Source organism: Zootoca vivipara, chromosome 9 (assembly GCF_965207765.1).
Source record: "Zootoca vivipara chromosome 9, rZooViv2.hap1.1, whole genome shotgun sequence".
Taxonomy (NCBI): Eukaryota; Metazoa; Chordata; class Lepidosauria; order Squamata; family Lacertidae; genus Zootoca; species Zootoca vivipara.
The window spans coordinates 2023121-2041713 of NC_142592.1; the positions used below are offsets into that span (position 1 = coordinate 2023121).

Genomic DNA, 18593 nt, shown 5'->3' on the forward strand with positions numbered 1-18593 from the left:
CTGTGGCTCTGGTGAAGGCATCCCCAAGCTGCGGCCCTCCAGATGTTTTGGCCTACAACTCCCATGATCCCTAGCTAACAGGACCAGTGGTCGGGGAAGATGGGAATTGTAGTCCAAAACTACTTCGGAGGGCCGAAGTTTGGGGATGCTTGCTCTGGTGGGACACGAACCCACAACCTTTGAATCACTGCCACTATGCAAGAAGTCCAATAGGCTATCTTTGTTCTACTGCTGTCTACTAAACCCCAGCTCTCCTGGCAAGGTATGAGTGGTGGGATCCTCCTTTCCTGGTCCTGGCTCTGCCAAGTGGGCAGTTCAGACTAGGGCCAGGCAGGAACCCTGTAGCCTGGGCAGCCATCCCAGGGGATGGAGCAACAGATGCCAGGGAAGGCATGTCTCTAGGAGCCCAAATTTAAGCCGCACTTTAACTTTTCATGGTCAGGATTTGGGGAAATGGTGGCCTATATTTGGGCCAATGCAGTAGTAAGCAGCGGGCTGGAGAGAGCCAGAGAGCAAAGTTTGGGAGGGGGTCTGCTTAAATCCAAGGCTATGGGAGAAGGCAGAACCTCTTGGGGTGTTAATACTGGGAACCCCTCCATTGTAGGCTCAGGTTGTATCAGTAATGTAGGTAGGTAGCCAGGGGAGCGGTCTGCATTGTGTGTGTGTGTGTGTGTGTGTGTGTGTGTGTGTGTGTGTGCGTGCCCGCCCTGTGGAATGCCCTCCCAGCAGATGTCAAATAAATAAACAACTATCTGACATTTAGAAGACATCTGAAGGCAGCCCTGTTTAGGGAGGTTTTTAATGTTTGCAGTTTTATTCTGTTTTTGTGCTCTGCTGGGAGCTGCCTAGAGTGTCTGGGGAAACCCAACCAGATGGGTGGGGTATAAATAATAAAATTATTACTATTACTATTACTATTACTATTACTATTCCTATTCCTGCTGGGAGAGTTCATCACAGCTAGGATAACCACAGAGGCCCCCTTGGTATCGGGAGCCTGAACAAGAACGGAGAAAGGCTACCTGAACTGTGCTCATACCACAGCCTCTGCGTCACGAACATGTTATGCTCTACCAAGGCAAAACACTCAGTGTCCTGGAGACATCTTAGATGTCAGGTCACTGGCACCAGCGGGACTGGATTGTCACCAGGCGATTGCAGTGAACTGTGTTAATGCCGCACGGAGTGACCACAACACTGACTGCGACGTAGTGGCGAGCAAAGAGGACCTCTAGCCAATCTTTGGCAGTTAGAACCAGCTTCACCAATATGAGATGAGGGACACCTAGTTTGCTGGTAGGGAAAAGGATCTAGGGATCTTAGTGGACCATAAGCTTAACATGAGTCAACCTGAAAGCGATGCAGCAGCAAAAAATGCTAATGCTATTTTAGGCTGCAACAACAAAAGTGTCCAGATCAATGGAAGACAATAACACAAGGAAATTCAAAACAGTAACAATTTATTGTGCATTTATTCAAAATCCATTAAAAATATTTGTTTTTATTCCATGCTATTCCAGTTCTCTTTATTCTTTTCACCAATCAGTGAAATCCCGTCTCTGCCTTCAATCAGCTCGAGACCGAGACACGTGGAGTTACACAGGAGTAGATCATATATCCTAAGGAACGGGAAAACCCAAAATTCCGTGAGATCTTTTGAGGCAAAATAATGTTAACAATTTTCGGATCTCTCTCTGTTCCCTGCCCTGCCCTGTCTTTTGCCAAAAGCTCAGACAGCAATACCCCCTTCTCTCTCGGCCTCCCTGAGGTGGTCCAAAGGAAACAAGAGCAAGGCATAAGGCCCCAGCTTGGCTGCAGGAATTGCCAGAAGGAGGTCTACAAAATGTCATCCAACCATCTTAGGGACTCCATTCTGCATCTGTGTAGGGTTTACTCTGGAGCCTTTTCTTCTCCTGAAGCCATCCCATGAGACAGCAGAGGTTTAGAATCAGAGTTCTCCTCCATGGGCTCCCTTCCGGGGGGATGAGCCCCATCACGCCCTCTCTTCCCTCTACAGCTTCCTCTGGATCTCATCCGCTCCATCTGCCGGAGCCTGTTCTCTGACAGAGGGGGAAGTCCCTCACTCACCGAGAGTTTGAGACCCATTGGCTACCCTCCCCTGGTCCCCTGGCATCTTCTCCCTCTGACTGCTCATCCTTGTGCACCCACCGCTTCCTGGGCTCTGAGACTTCTTCCCTTCCTGGTTCTCCAACTGCTTCCTCCCACCATTCCTCTGTGCCCAACCAGTCCATGACATTGTTCCACCCCTTAACCTCTGTCCCCAGAAGGCAGCTTCCCCCTACCTGATCTGGTCCCACAGCCACTGCTTCCCTTCTGCCCCTATGAAAATATGGAAAAGGGGGTCCTTTTGCCATCATTCTGTCACCTGCCAGAGAAAAAAGGTAAGCAGGATGCCAGGAGTGCCTGCTTCTCTCACAGATGAAACAGGGCATCTCTAACTACAGGTGGGCTTTTGAGAAAGTCTTACCTGCTGAGTGCATTTGGATGTTGGCCTCTTTCTGGTGTCCGCACTACCTATAAATATTCAATTATTATATCATCTGGATGGAAGAGAATGAGAATGAAAATGAAAATGAGATTTTCCCACAGGCCTTTCCCCCCCATCCTTCAGTCAAAGGTCCCAGGTTGGAAATGTAGCTGGAGTCAGTCCGGACACTGTCCTCCCAGGTCAGGTGGGAAAGGCCTGCCAGGCAGGGAGCAGGTCCTGCCAGACTCCCAGCAAGAAGACCTCAGAGGTGGGTCTTGGGCAAATAAGGGACAAGGTAGTTTGCTGTCTCCATAGTGTGGGCCTCACCTTCTTCCGTCTTCAGGCGGAAGCAGGCCAGGTCCGGCCGAACTACCGTCATCTGCAGAGGAAAGAAAAATTGGGGTCAGGTGGCAGCAAGAGAGCACAGAAGCAGTTCCAAGCCAGGAAGGACGGGTCTCCCTCTGTCTTGGGCCCAATCCCTTGTTCCAGAGGGCAGAGGTGGAAGGGCAGCCTCTGGCCTCACCCTGGCCACCAGGGACACACACCGCATCATCTGCGTCAAAGGTCACTCAGGGAGGTGCTCTTGGAGGGATGGAAGCAAACACAGGAAGGAATAGAAGAAGGCGAGCTACTTACTCGGAGGCGGGGGAATTTCCTGGCAATGGCCAGCAGCAACGAAATGCTGCTGGCTGCTAGTTTCTGAGCCTCCCCACTTTCCCCCAGGGCGTATCCTCGCAGGTCCTGCAGAAGGAAAGAGCGTCTCAGAGTCAGGGGCCAGTTTGGGCCAAAGCGGCCCTCACTGCCCCCACCACAGAGTCCCTGGCACTTCTGGACCGTGAGGGTTTGCCAGCTTTGGTCTTGGACCAAATTGAGGGCCAAAGAGGCTCTGCGCCCCAGAAATGGGGCAATCCGTTGGGTAAGGGACAAAGGGTGGGCATCCCTAAAACCACCCCTGATGCCATCGGGACACTTACACTTAAAAGTTGCAGGAGGGTGCCCGGATTGGGGGCTTCCATAAGGAGACTTCCAAGGAGGAGTCGGAAGCGGCGCTTCAGCTCCTGCGGGAAAAGAGAGAAGAGAGTTTGAATGTTGGTGAAATATGATGATGATGAAAAAGAAAGAGCCATGCAAAGGGAATTTGAGACAAAGGACATACCTCTCTTTCCTCCTCCTTTTCTGGGCCCTGAAGAACTGCCTCCATGGTCCTATGGAGGATCGCACTGATCATATCGCAGCTGAATTTGGGCCTCATGGTACTGCAGAGATGAAAGCGAGAGGGTTAGACGCTTCCTCCTCCGAGTCTACCCTGGAGTTCTGCCCCCCACCCACCCCCCACAACCCCATCCATCCCAAAGACCCCACTCACCTTAGCTGGAGGAGGGTCTCCAAGGCAAGGGCCAGGGTCAGGGGGCGATCCCTGAAGTGCTCCAAGGCCCCCAAGATGTCCTGGAAGAGAACAGAGGAGGAAAATCAGCTATTTCTGGGGCCTCCAGAGGACAGCTCCGACCCCCAACACCAGGCTTGGCTTTCCAGGGGACACTAAGGCGGCAGGGTCCTCCTCTCCGCAGATGCACAACCCCTTCCCTAAAGGCCCTCCTTTCCCCCACCTCCCCGTGGGGGTCCCTCACACCACCCCTCACTCACCAGAATGGCTTTGGCCGTCTCCTGCTTGGAGCACTTCAGGGTTCGCAGCCCCCTGAGCTCAGCTGCCTGGCAGCTCTGGATGACCCCGAGGATGTATACTTGCTCATCCTCGAGCAGCTGAAATGCAAAAGTCAGGCTGTCAGTTCCTTGTGAGGGGAGGGCTTCTCTGCATCTGAGAGTGCAGAGTGGGGGGCAGGTCTGAGGGATCCAGTCCCTGTTCTTGTTTTCTGCAATACTCACCCCTGGGGAAGGGATGTGGAACCGCAGAACTGCAAAAAGAAGGACATGCGAACAGGTGAGTCCATCCCTGAGCCCCTGGCAAGCCTATTCCAAGAGTTTTCTCCTGCATTCCAAGTCCTACTACAGAGGTGGGACGCCCCAGGCCTTGGGGGCCAATCCTGGCCTCCTTTCCCCAGAATGTGGCTCCCCAGGGAAGGTGCCCCTCCCACTGGCAATTGCCCCCCCAGCTATGCCCCCCAGCCCAGCCCTCTGCTTCATTCATTGGACCCCATAAAACGGGTTGGCCTCTGGGGAGAGGGGGTTCCAGCCACTGGCCCAATGGACCTTGGGTCGGATTCAGCCATCTGGCTCATTCCATCTTTTGACTAGCTTTCCCCCCATGCCGATTCCTGCCCTCCTCTGTCCAAAAAAGGAGGGCCACTTGCTCACCTGGTGCCACGGGCTGCTCTGGGCCTTGCTGAGGGGCCACCCTGTGGCAGCGCCGGAACAGGCGCCTTAAGCACCTGATCCTAGAAGAGATGAGCGGAGAGAGCGACTCAGACGCCGGCAGCCCCAATTCTTGGGGGGTGTTTGTGTGTGAGGAGGGGTGTCTGGAGAAGACAGGGAACCACCACCGAATGGGCAGAACAGAAATACGTATGTGGAGAGGGGAGAGCTTTGGGTCATTCATTAACAATGTTACCAGAATTTATGGAAAGGGGGGGGGTTTCGCCCTCCAACAGGAACCATACCCCCCTCCAACTGTAGCCCAAATCAACAGCTTCACTTCTGCAAATGTCCCCACAAAACACATCATCCTGACACAGTCCTTTCCTTTTTCCATTCCAGAGGCTCCCGTAAATAAGGCGCTCAACCAATCTGCTCAGCCTATCCAAGTAACTGTCCAATAGCAACCAAGGAGTGCCGCTAAACAGCGCCCCCCAGCACAAAGCACACAGGCACTGCAACTGCCGACCAGCCGTGGCCTCTGCTCTACAAATAGGAATTCCCACTGGGAAAAGGGAAAAGTCAAAACCAGCCATGAAAACCGTTCTTGGTCCATTGAAACTAGTCTTTTGCGTTTCAGTCTAGGCTCTTGTACTACCAATCCACCTGTAGGCTTCTGAAACATGAACCACTTATAAACACCATCTCCAATGCCTTGAAATATTCCATCAATGGTGTCTCTGAAAAATGTGACACATCTCTTGGGAAGGCAGGCAAACTAATATCAGTGTCCTGGAAGAAGCAAATATCACCAGTATTGAAGCAATGATTCTTCAACACCAACTTCGTTGGACTGGTCATGTGGTTCAGATGTCTGATTATCATCTTCCCAAGCAACTACTCTATTCCAAACTTAAAAATGGAAAGCGTAATGCTGGTGGCCAACAAAAGAGGTTCAAGGCCAATCTAAAAAAATGTTGTATGAACACCAATGACTGGGAAACACTGGCCTGCGAGCACTCCAGTAGGAGAACAGCTTTTACCAAAGGTGTTATGGGCTTTGAAGACACATGAACTCAGGATGCAAGGGAGAAATGAGCAAAGAGGAAGGCACGCTTGGCAATCCCTCACTGTGATCAACTCCTGCCCAGAAAACTATGTCTCCACTGTGGAAGGATGTGTGGATCCAGAATTGGCCTCCACAGTCACTTACAGACTCACAGTTAAAACTCACTGTTCATGGAAGTCAATCTTCCCCGGCTATGAGTGGAAGGAGGAGGAGGAGGAGGAGGAGGAGGAGGAGGAGGAGGAGGAGGTGATGATACCTGGTTGTTGCACTTGCCTACTCTTGCAGCGGGGAAACCTTCAAATATTCATACAAAAGCAATCATAACATCGGATTGACACTGTTCCAATGCTGTTCTGCTCAGAAGGAAAATGGCTACCAGAGGAGGCACTTGGGATATGGCTAGGGGCAGCCACCATCCCTGAAGCATGAGATCACGTACACAGCAACCCTTCTGCCTGGGTGATAATCACTGCCCTCCTGGTCTCTGAGTGCCAGACAGGTAGCCATCTCAAGGACAAGAGTGGATCCAACCTATATGGATTGGGGACTTGGCCAGGACAATGGGGGGTATTCAACTTGGCTAGGAAACAGGAACATATCTATATATATATATTCCTTCGTTTTACTTAATGGGTGTAAGGTAAAGGTCAAGGGAGGGACAGGGACAAACCTGATACTCAGGTTTCCACCAGAAAAACCTGACAGTTTGGGACACAAATGTGATGTATGTAGGGCGTTTTATAAAAAGGCATTGTGGAGACGAAGAGAAAGGGAAGGAATGCTACTTACAGCCTGCCCATTTCGTCCACGAAAAGATCCCACCCTCCTCACTAAAGTAACTAACTATCTAAAATGCCCACCCAAGCCTAAATCTGACCCCAACCCCAACCCCTGCCCCAAGTCTACACCTAACCCCCGCCCTAACCCTACACTTAACCCTAACTACTCTATGTACAAAATATATACACACTATGCACAGATGTGCACAAAAAGCAAAGAACAAAAAATAATATAATAAAGAACAAAAAATAAAATAAAATAAATAAAAGTGTTAAAAGAAAAGAAAAGAAAATCAAAATAAATCAAATAAAAGTAAGAAATAAAATAACAGCAAGAAATAAAATCAAAATAAGAAACCGGAAAAATAACAACAAACCAAACTCCTCTCCTCTCCTATTCGCCACCAACTACCACCAACCGCCACTAACTCCTCTCTCTCTCCTCGCCTCACTACAAACCCACAATGGCCGCCTGCAAGTCAGTGGCTTTTAAAGGAGAAGCAAGATATGTCACAAAGGTGGGCGGGTCCTTGTCACTTTGGCAAAAAAAAACCCAGGACCTGGCCCCACCTGAGTGGTGATGCTCCTCTGTCAGAACTCGGAGGCACCTGCTGTTCCACCTGGAGCTGGGCTGCATCTTCATTTCACATCCTTCTTCCTGCCGCCCCATTCCCAAAGGGAGACCACCCCCACATCCTTCAAGGCTGGCTAGGCATCACCATAGCGCAGGATTGGACCATCTGCTTGGCATGCAGGTCTTCCTTCCTGGGGGCTGGGAATGTCGTCGCCCCCCCCCCCCAAATCCTGGAGAGCTGCTGCCAGTCAGTGCAGGCTAGTTGAAGAAAGATATTGAGCAGCTGGAAAGTGAGCAGAAGAAGGATGATGAAGGGCCTGGAAACCAAGCCTTATGAGGAACGGTTGAGGCAGTTAGAAGCCAAGCCTGATCCATATTATAGATAACATTAAACAGAACTGTGCGTGCAAAAAAAAAGGAAAAGGAAAAAGGGAGGGAAACTATTTTGCAAAAGGTATACAATGGAAACATGGAGCTGACGCTTCGCCATCCTTAGATAGATTCTTTAATGTGGCAAAAAGCCCACACAAGCGAAGTACATCAAACACAAAAAGTAAAAAACTGCATTTCAGAAACAAAACAAAGACAAACAGAGGTAGCATTTCTGTAAAAGTTACACCACAGCGGTTGAATATCTATATATGTGTGTAAAATTGCCGAGAAATAATAGAATAAAACAATATATTAAAAGGTTTCAATAATTGAACAGCATTCCGGTTCGTCTCTTGTGGGAGAGACCTGAGGTTACGAATCTTGCCACCTGCAGAGTTCTGTTCTGAGTCGTTGTCTTGCAAAACGAGTGCAAGACGGGACTCTGAAGGTTTATCCACTGTCAGAATAGGATCCTGGGCTAGGTGGGCAGCTGGCCGGATCCAGCAGGACTCTTCTTATGTTCGGGTGGGAAAGTGGAGCTGCTCCAGAGGCGGAGCTCACTGTTGGGAGTCACGGAGAAGCTTTGTGCTCTTATTGACTTGCACTCAGACGTGTTGTGTCAAAAAAAAAAATTTAACTGAACAAAAAGCAAATCACGTTTTCCAAACACTACGTAAGACCTGAATGAGGAAGAGCCAGAAGTTGGGGAAGGATGGGTGAAACACTGGCCAGTCAGTCAAAACCAAACTAAAATCCTGCGTTTCCCATTGTTACCTATAGAGGGAGCTGTCTTCCAAAGTGAACCCGAAGCTGGTTCACCGAGTGAGAGTACAGGTTATTATACAGTATCTCCGCGCCCTCCGAGCCCAAGATCGAAGTGCGGCGCTGGAGGCTCCGAGTGCGCGTGCGTAGCCTTTACCCTCCTTCGGACTCCTGCCTCGCTGCACCGCAGAAGCGGGGAGCTCATTGGTGGAGCCGCCTGGCGCGTCCCGCCCACGTGCTGCTCCCCCGGGCGCTGTGCGCGAGCCAGTCAGAAGCGCGGGATTGGAGGAGGCGCTTCCCCCGCCCTGCGGGCCCCGAGGTGAGAGCGGACTCGGAGGAGAGGTTCCCTCTCGCCTCTGCCGCTTCACTGCTGGGGGTGGGCTAGATGACCCTCGAGGGTTCCTTCCAGCTCTGCGATTCTGTGGCACTGACAGGCGAGCTGAATCTCTCCGCCCCGCCCCCCGCCCCGTTTTGAGCGCCAAGCTGGAGCCCCTCCCTCCCTCCTCCTCAGGAGGAAGCCCCTCAGCCTGGGGGCCGGTGTAGGGCAGGCTCGCCATTGAAAAACGGAAGCACTGGCTAGAGGGCTGCCCAGGATCCCCTCCACTGGGGAAGCAACTCTGCCGGCTGGTCGGTTTACACAGCCCGTGGGTATGTAGCTGTTCCCTTCCGGTTGTCTCTTGCTGAGCCTCGGGCAGCGCTGAAGGCTCTGGGACTGGGAGCAAGCCGGTCTAGCCTCACCCCCTGGCACCCGAGGGGCCGCCAGTCCCGCAGATCCGCTCTGACCACGGGCTGCCTGTGGTTCTGGATGCCTCCCCATGAGCTTTCCCACAGGTTCATCATCACCCCTGAGGACGGACTGGGCCTCCTTGTGAATGGGTACTAGAGAGAGGAAGTAACACAGTAGGGATGACATGCTTCTCCTGGAAAATAAATGCTGCAAATGCCCCAGTGGCTTGCAGGGCAACTTCATTCTAAAGCTATATAAAGTATTGAGAAGTAGCTACCGGTATTTGCACATCTGGTTGGCACTCATTTGAAGAGTTAACAGTGCCTGCTGTGGCTGTAGAGACTGACACAGGAGAGAGACATGCTTTGTTTGCAGCTGAGGCAGATAAAGGCATTGCCTTGTGCTGGTGCAGATGCACCACAACAAAGGAGTTTCTCTGCACTCCTTTGCACTAATCAGGAGGCAATTACCTTGCATGACTCTCCTTGAAATCAAAAGGAGCTGCAAACTCCTACCATTTTCAGGGAGATTTGCATTCATAGGAGACGTTCACCACCAGTTGTGTATGGAGTTTCTTTGCAATATTTAAAAGATACTGGAATGATAAACTATCTAGATACAGTACTTTGTTTGATGCCCAGATTTGTTTCTGAATAGCACATTCAACCACTTGTTGACAAATTAGTCAAAAATCCAACCAACTGATAAATCAGCAAGGTTAGAATGTGAAACCAACTTTCATGTATCTCTAGCATCAACAGTGAATTACCGTATATTCCGACGTATAAGACGGCTGGGTGTATAAGACGACCCCCAACTTTTCCAGTTAAAATATAGAGTTTGGGATATACTTGCCGTATTAGAATACGACCCAGCGTATAAGACGACCCCCGACTTTTGAGAAGATTTTCCTGGGTTAAAAAGTTCTGTAATCTTATACGCAGGAATATACATATAAAACTATATATGCTGACAGGCTGGTTAATTTTAACTTATTTTGCAAGATTTTACATTAATGGTATACAGTATAATCCTAACCTTATCTACTCAGAAGTTAATCCTCTTGAATTCAGTGGGGCTTTCTCTCCAATAAGTAGAACTAAGATTAGAATAAAATAAATTAGTATCTACAACAAAATAAATTACCGGCAATATTAGAAGAATATAAATATTTAAACTCAAATATTGAACTAGAAGAAATAGTACAAGTAATAAAAAAAAATGAAAACGGAAATCACCGGGCCCTGATGGAATTTCAATTAGTTACTATAAAATATTAGATGAGGCCATGCTTCCAACCCTGAAAAAGTTTATGAACAATATACTAGAGACTGGGAAAACCCTGGAATCATGGAAAGAAGCATTAATAACCTTAATACCAAAGCAGGGAGCAGATTTAACAAATACCAAAAATTACAGGCCAATCTATAAAATTTGGACTACAATATTTTTACAGGAATATTAGCAAAAAGATTTTTTTGAAAAATCTTGAATTGAATAATAAACGATGACCAGGCTGACTTCCTATCAGGGAGACAATAACAACACAAGAACAATAATTAATCTATTAGAATATCTGGAAATGAAACCGAATAAAAGAACAGCAACGATGCTAGTACACACCGAAAAGGTCTTTGATAATGTTTCATGGGACTTTTTGTTGAAATCTATAGAGGCAATAAAATTAGGAAATAAATTGTAGAATTAAAACAATTTATAATAACCATTGAGCCAAATTAATTATAAACAACAAAATAACAGAAACATTTAATATCGAAAAAGGTATCAGACAATGTTGCCCATTACTGCCACTTTTATTTATTACCATATTAGAAACATTAATAGCCATAAGGAATGAATCCAAAATAAAAGGTATTAATTTGGGCAACAGATACTATAAACTCAAGGCCTTCGCAGAAGATATTATAACTACTGAAAACCCAATTGAGAGTATATTAGAAACATTATGAAGTCTCAGGCTTCAAATTAAATAGTGTCATACCTTGGGTTACAGCTGCTTCAGGTTGCGCGTTTTCGGGTTGCGCGCCGAACCCGGAAGTCCCGAACAGGTTATTTCCGGGTTTCAGCGCTCATGCATGTGCAGAAGCGCTAAATCACGCTTTTCGCATGCACAGAATTGCGACTCGTGTGTGCGCAGATGTGGCGCTGCGGGTTGCGAACGTGCTTCCCGCACAGATCACATTCACAACCCGAGCATCCACTGTAAAGATAAATCCAAATTAATAGTGAGAAGCGTGAGTGAAGTGGAAAAGAGAGAATCAGAAATTAAAACAGGACTTAAAATAACAAATAAAGTGAAATACCTGGGCATCTGGATTACGAATAAAAATATAAATCTATACAACAATAATTATGGAGAAAAATGGTAAGAAATAAAAAAAGATTTGGAGATATGGGGGAGGTTGAATCTGTCACTGTGGGGTAGGATGTCAATAATTAAAATGTCCATACTACCAAAGATGTTATTCTTATTTCAAACCTTACCAATAATTAGTGGAGTCAAATGTTTTAAAGACTGGCACAAAGACCTGGCTAAATTCATCTGGAGAGATAAAAAACTGAGAATAAATTATAAATTATTAACAGAAATTAGAGACAGAGGGGGTTTTGCGGTCCCAGATCTTAAACTATATTATGAAGCAACAAGCTTTGTTTGGCTCAAAGAATGCATAACATTTAAAAACACTAAAATATTAGACATAGAGGGATGAGATAACGTTTTTGGATGGCACGGCTATTTGGGACATAAGAAAGTGAAAAACCACAGAGGGTTCCTTAATCACATACTGTAGTAAGGAAGGCCCTATACAAGGTTTGGGAAAGATACAAAACACTCTTGGAGCCCAAAACTCCATGGTGGCTTTCACCAGTGGAGGCAATTTCCGTCCACAAGAAAAATATGGATAATAATTGGCCAGAGTATAAAGATTAATTAGAAGGGGAAAAAATCAATTTAAATTGGAAAAAAATGAAGAACTTAAAAGGCTAGAAATTACCTGGCTACAATACCATCAAATAAATGCAATTTTTGAAAAAAATAAAAGAACAGATTTGAAAACAAAATTTCAGCACTAGAGAAGGAACTGTTACAAGACATTATAAGAAGACATTATCAAAAATGTATAGGTTACTTCTACATTGGATTCTTAAGGACGAAGAAATAAAAAAGTAATGATAAAGTGGGTGCAAGATTTAGGCCACCCCATAGAATTACAAAAATGGGAAGAGTTGTGGAATACAAACCTAAAATTTACAGCATGTTACTTAATAAAAGAAAACTTTATGAAAATGCAATTTAGATGGTATTTAACCCCCACAAAATTGGCTAAAATAAATAAAAGTTACAATAATAGATATTGGAGATGCAAATCTCATGAAGGAACTTTTTTCCACATGTGGTGGACATGCCCAGAAATTAAAAAATTCTTGGACACGGTCTACAAGGAACAAAATATTAAAATTTACATTTAATAAAAATCTAGAAGCATTCCTACTAGGGATTCTAACAAATAACATTACAAGTGAAAGAAGAACATTTCTCTATGCAGCAACTGCAGCAAGGGTACTACAGTAATGGCAAAGTATTGGAAGAGCGAGCACATTCCATCTAGAGAGGAATGGCAATTAAAACTGAGAGTACTTGAAACTCGCAAAAATGATGGAATCAATAAGAAATAAGTCATCAGAAAATTTAAAAAAAGAGTGGGAATGCTTCAACAATTATTTATCAAAACAAGGCGCCATATCTAAGATTTGGTTGTGTATGGAATAACTCCGTAACCCCCCCCCCTGTAATTTCTGTAACAGTAGGGAAATTTTGTTTCCTCATATCAAGATGATGAGGAAACATTAAACACAGGAAAGATTTTACAGTACAGTAAGAAAAAATGAACTGTTTTGAGGTGGATGGAAGTCCATAACAAGTATATACATATAGAGATTCAATCCATATGAAAGGTATTTAAGAAAAATACGAATACAGGATTGAATCATATTGGATAGTATCTAACAAAAGATACATAATGTTATTTTTGTAGGTAGGGGTGGGTATGTGTGTTTTTTCTTTTTCTTTTTCTTTTAGAAAATGTGGGCTCCTGTCATTGTGTTGTCTTTTTCTTTTTTCTTTTCTTGAATATAAGTAGAGATGGAAGGTTTCTCTAGGTGATATTATTTGATTTTGTTAATATTATTTGATTCATATAGAAGTTATCAATTGTATGTGTTTGTTATTTATGTATTATTTGTAAATGTGTATATTTTTAAATAGTGAGGAGGAATTAAAAAACCTTTTAATTAGAGTGAAAGAGGAGAGTGCAAAATATGGTTTGAAGCTCAACATTTAAAAAACTAAGATCATGGCCACTGGTCCCATCACCTCCTGGCAAATAGAAGGGGAAGAAATGGAGGCAGTGAGAGATTTCACTTTCTTGGGTTCCATGATCACTGCAGATGGTGACAGCAGTCATGAAATTAAAAGACACCTGCTTCTTGGGAGAAAAGCAATGACAAACCATCTTAAAAAGCAGAGACATCACCTTGCCGACAAAGGTCCGTATAGTTCAAGCTATGGTTTTCCCAGTAGTGATGTATGGAAGTGAGAGCTGGACCATAAAGAAGGCTGATCGCTGAAGAATTGATGCTTTTGAATTATGGTGCTGGAGGAGACTCTTGAGAGTCCCATGGACTGCAAGAAGATCAAACCTATCCATTCTGAAGGAAATCAGCCCTGAGTGCTCACTGGAAGGACAGATCCTGAAGCTGAGGCTCCAATACTTTGGCCACCTCATGAGAAGAGAAGACTCCCTGGAAAAGACCCTGATGTTGGGAAAGATGGAGGGCACAAGGGGAAGGGGACGACAGAGGATGAGATGGTTGGACAGTGTTCTCAAAGCCACCAACATGAGTCTGACCAAGCTGCGGGAGGCAGTGGAAGACAGGAGTGCCTGGCGTCCATGGGGTCACAAAGAGTCGGATACGACTAAATGACAACAACAAATATATTGAAATAAATTTATATAGGGGGAAATTAAAAAAGCAGAACTAAAATTGCAGCTTTATAAATATATATATTGTAACAAATTTTATTTTATTTTCAATTTATACATCTCAAAATAAACATTTTACGTAATACCATGTAACAGTTGACTTCCCTCCTTCCCATTTCATGGTTCATTTTACTTACAGTGGTTCCTCGACATCCAAATGTTTCAACTTCCAAAGGTTTCAACTTACGAAGTCAGCAAACCTGGAAGTATTTTCATCCTGCGCATGTTCTGCGCCTGCGCAGAAGCGCCGTGTGCGGTATGCGCATGCGCAAAATCGCACTCCGTGCATGCGCAAAATGGACGCTTCAGCATCTGAAGGTTTCGACTTACGAAGAGCACCGCCGAACGGATCGCCTTCGTAAGTCGAGGTACCACTGTATCGATCCATTCCTGCATATTTTACTATAGCCAATCTAATCGTTTCTCCATTTTACATCCTTCAGATATTTACCATACTGTTGAATTCATCTAAATGCTACCAGCATTTTAAATTGTTCACTATTATTTTCTAAATATTCCGCAAAAATGGTCCACTCTGGAGCAACTTCTTCTTGCTCTCTTATCTATAGGTTACAGCTGCTGCTTCTGCAAATTCTGTCATCTTAAGTTGACAATCTTCCTTACTAGGGATCTTGCTCACTTTCCATTTTGGGGCTACTAGCAAAATTTGAGCCACCATGGTTGCGTACATAAATTTTCCCCCCTGACAACTGGGAACTTCAGACTGAAGTATTCCTAACAAAAAGACCTCAGGTTTTTTTCGGGGAATGTTGTTTTAAACATTTTTAAAAACTCATTGTAGATAATTTCCCAATAGCCTTTAGCCTTTTTACATGTCCACCACATGTGAAAAAATGTTCCTTTTGTTTCTCTGCATTCCCAACACAGATCTGATCCAACTTTGTACATATTGACCAACCTACTCAGGGTTAAATACTATCTGTGCATCATTTTCATATAATTCTCTTTCGAAGCATAACATGCGGTAAATTTCAAATCACTTCCAGATTTCTCCCAGACGTTTAGGTCTATGTTATGCCCTATATCCATTGCCCAGTGTGTCATTGAAGCTTTGACTAACTTGTCTTTCATTTCCCATTCTAATAATAAGTTATACGTTTTTGACAATTTATCCTTATTCCATAATAATTCTCTTTCAAATTATGAGCTTTGATCCGGAAACCCATTTTAAAAAAATCTAATTTAAACATATATATTTGATGATACTGTAACCAATCCATAATTTGGCTCCTTACTTCTTCCATTGGTTTCAGTCTAGGTTCATTCCCTGTAAATTCCAACATCTCGATGTGTAGCCCATTGTCTATTTATGTTAATTCTCTTAATTGTGATTGCATCAGTGGGGGATACTATGATTGCAGCTTTAATACCTGTTTAGTAACTGCATTCAGAATTTCCCTGATGCTTTGGGGCTGTAAAATATGCAGGAATTCACTTTGTTTGTTCTAGGTCATTGCACTGTAGGCTACAGTACAATGGGGCACTCTGTTTCTTGCAATGGGGCACTCTGTTTCTTGCATTTTACAGTTGCAACTAATTTTGTTGAAACAAAATAAAAAAATTCCTTCCAGCAGCACCTTAGAGACCAAAATTTTCATTGTGAAATAGAAAATCGGGGTACACAATCCACGTTTAAGGGGTCCAGAAATGAACAGAGAGGGGACACACTCATTGCCCACACAGAAGCCATATTTCTACCTGACATCGGGAATCAGGTCAAAGGGGAAACTGCCTGAACCAAGGGAAGGAATAATCCCTTCTTGCCCAGACTTGCCCCAGGATGCTCTCCACCCTAGTAAACATTCCACGATTATCATAAACCCTGCTATCAACACCCTAGAGGGGCACACATAACAAAAACCAAGTCAGGATGTCTGGAATGACAAGCTATCACGATCATTACACAAAAATCCCGTTCTGGCTGCTGACGAAGCGTCTCCGTCTCCCTCCCAGAAGAGATTATCGGTTCCAGGAAACGCAACCGATCCTGTGTTAATAAACTATGTCAATTAAAAGGACTAATTGTTTTATACTGTATAGCCAAAGCTTTTTCTCCATGCCCTCTCCTAGGCTGAGATTTCGTTGTATTTTTTAACCATGTTACAAGCTGTCAAAACGTTCCTTGAAAATGTCAATACGAAGTTGCTATGTATCCACTGTGTTCCCTCCTTCCCGCTACAATGATTGTATAACTCCTTCCCAGAACAGCCTTAAAGTGTAACTTTTGATACCTTTCAATTGATATTGTATCCACTAGACAAAACGTTCCCGCAAGCTTCATTTCTATTAACTTTTGTATGCTCCGTGGCTCAGTATATGTTTATGGACAACTTTATATGAATTCCTATATATCCTATGGACTTTTTACTCTCTGCGCTTTCCACCTTGGCATTCCTTATCCCACACTGCCACCTAGCCAGTCTTTGACAAAATGACACTAATACACAAGCTCAAGGAAGAAAAACAACTTTATTTAGATTTTGATATCACTGACATCTGCCGCATCTCCAACCGAGTTGCCTGAAACAATAAAGGAATGTACATAAGCATCAACTGGACTATCACCAGGAACTGTCACCTTTTGTTTTTCCTCATCAAGGACTATCAACTTGTTTGTCCTCACCGGATAGCCCTCCTCCCAAATCCATTTATCGCCTTTCATACAATTGTGTAACCTGTACAGAAAAACCTATAAAACTGTCAACCTTCCTTTGTTCTGGGTTCTTCACTCCATGCTGCTACGTGAGTGGAAGGACCCTGTTGCAACAGTTTTTTATTCTTTAATAAACTGTACTTTGCTTTTGACAGCCTTAGTTTGGTCTCTGTCACTCTACGGCCAGCGGCAACATTGTGCCTGCTTGCCTGGATCCTTGGGCTCTCCCTGGGTCAGGATCCATTTCTCTGGGTTCATAGGAACCAGCTTAAATTTTACTTCAATTGGTATGAGCTTTCGTGTGCATGCACATTTCTTTAGATATGTGTAAGATATGTGTATCTGAAGAAGTGTGCATGCACACGAAAGCTCATACCAATGACAAACTTAGTTGGTCTCTAATGTGCTGCTGGAAGGAATTTTTTTATTTTGTTTCAACTATGTCAGGCCAACACGGCTACCTACCTGTAACTAGAACTAATTTTGTGAGGAGCTTCTAAAGTTTCAGTACAGTACTGTATAAAGCAACCCCACTTGTTTTCAGAGAGGTTTCACTCATATTAATTTAATTCTTTACTTTCTTATATCTTTGTCTCACAATTTTTCATAAAATTCACTTAATTTGGGTGCTTAAATTGATACTCCAGTACCAGTTGGCATATATTATTATGGTTGTTGCAATCAGAAATCATATTTAAAAAATTATGTCATGGAGCAATACTGTGTTCTCATGCTTGAATCTATTCAGCTATGTTGGTTGTTTATATTCTTTCAAATACTGTATATGATACTTTTGATAGTATCAAAGTCATCTGGCTAATTTGTACCCATTAATGATCATAATATAAGTAACAAAGTAGCCACATACTTCGTATAGAATTAACCCACAGTTAGGGGTGGGGCAATCTGTAAACAATAGCTTTGCATTGTCCAGGCAGGTTTTTAAAATACCAGTTTTTCCAGTGCTAGATTATATATTTAGTAAACACTCTTTGGCAATGTGAACAATTTAATTTTATTTGTTGCTGCTTTAGTTTTTTGCTTTAACTTGCTATACTAGTTTATATGCTTTATATTATTATTATTATTATTATTATTATTATTATTATTATTATTAACCTTTGTGTTTCTCATTACACTGTGATCTGCCCTGGCAGCGTCAGGCTGCATGCACATCATACATTTAAAGCACATGACTTATCCTAAACAGTCATGGGAACTGTAATTTACCCCTGACAGAGCTATGATTCCCAGCACATACTTAACAAACTATATAGTGCCCAAGATTCTTTGGGGACAAGTTATGTGCTTTAAATGTATGGTATGCACACAACCTTAGGTAAAGGTAAAGGGACCCCTGACCATTAGGTTCAGTCGTGACCGACTCTGGGGTTGCGCGCTCATCTCGCGTTATTGGCCGAGGGAGCCGGTGTATAGCTTCCAGGTGTTATAAGAATTTTGAGGTTATATATATATATATATATATATATATATATATATATATATATATATATATATATAAATAATAATTGTTCATAAAACATGTACATGAATGTACAGAAACATGTCTGAAGCAGCACAGGAAAACAGGCCTGACTGACACCATTTTGACTCTCTCTGACCAGGTGTTCCTCTGCAAGGAAGAAGTGGGGTGGGGGGAACCTTCTCATTGTCTCAGGAATTAAAGTGATAATCCCTGGCATCCTGATACCTGAGTGCCAGACAAAAGGGTGTGATTAACTTGGCTGGGAAACAGGGAAATGTAAATATCT

General features: G+C 44.2%; 1 protein-coding gene across 1 annotated transcript; it reads right to left on the minus strand.

Annotated features, from left to right (window-relative positions):
* Nucleotides 1-1443: 1443 nt before the first annotated feature.
* Nucleotides 1444-7453, minus strand: LOC148684518 (uncharacterized). The gene is made up of 12 exons (XM_088652394.1): nucleotides 7207-7453; nucleotides 4802-4881; nucleotides 4373-4401; nucleotides 4133-4249; nucleotides 3855-3934; nucleotides 3645-3744; nucleotides 3463-3546; nucleotides 3125-3229; nucleotides 2816-2867; nucleotides 2489-2561; nucleotides 2304-2386; nucleotides 1444-1619 (listed from the first exon to the last, which is right to left on the minus strand). The coding sequence occupies exons 1-10, from the start codon at nucleotides 7314-7316 to the stop codon at nucleotides 2536-2538; spliced, it is 783 nt and encodes a 260-aa protein (XP_088508520.1). The 5' UTR covers nucleotides 7317-7453; the 3' UTR covers nucleotides 1444-1619; nucleotides 2304-2386; nucleotides 2489-2535.
* Between the last annotated feature and the right edge of the window lie 11140 nt (nucleotides 7454-18593).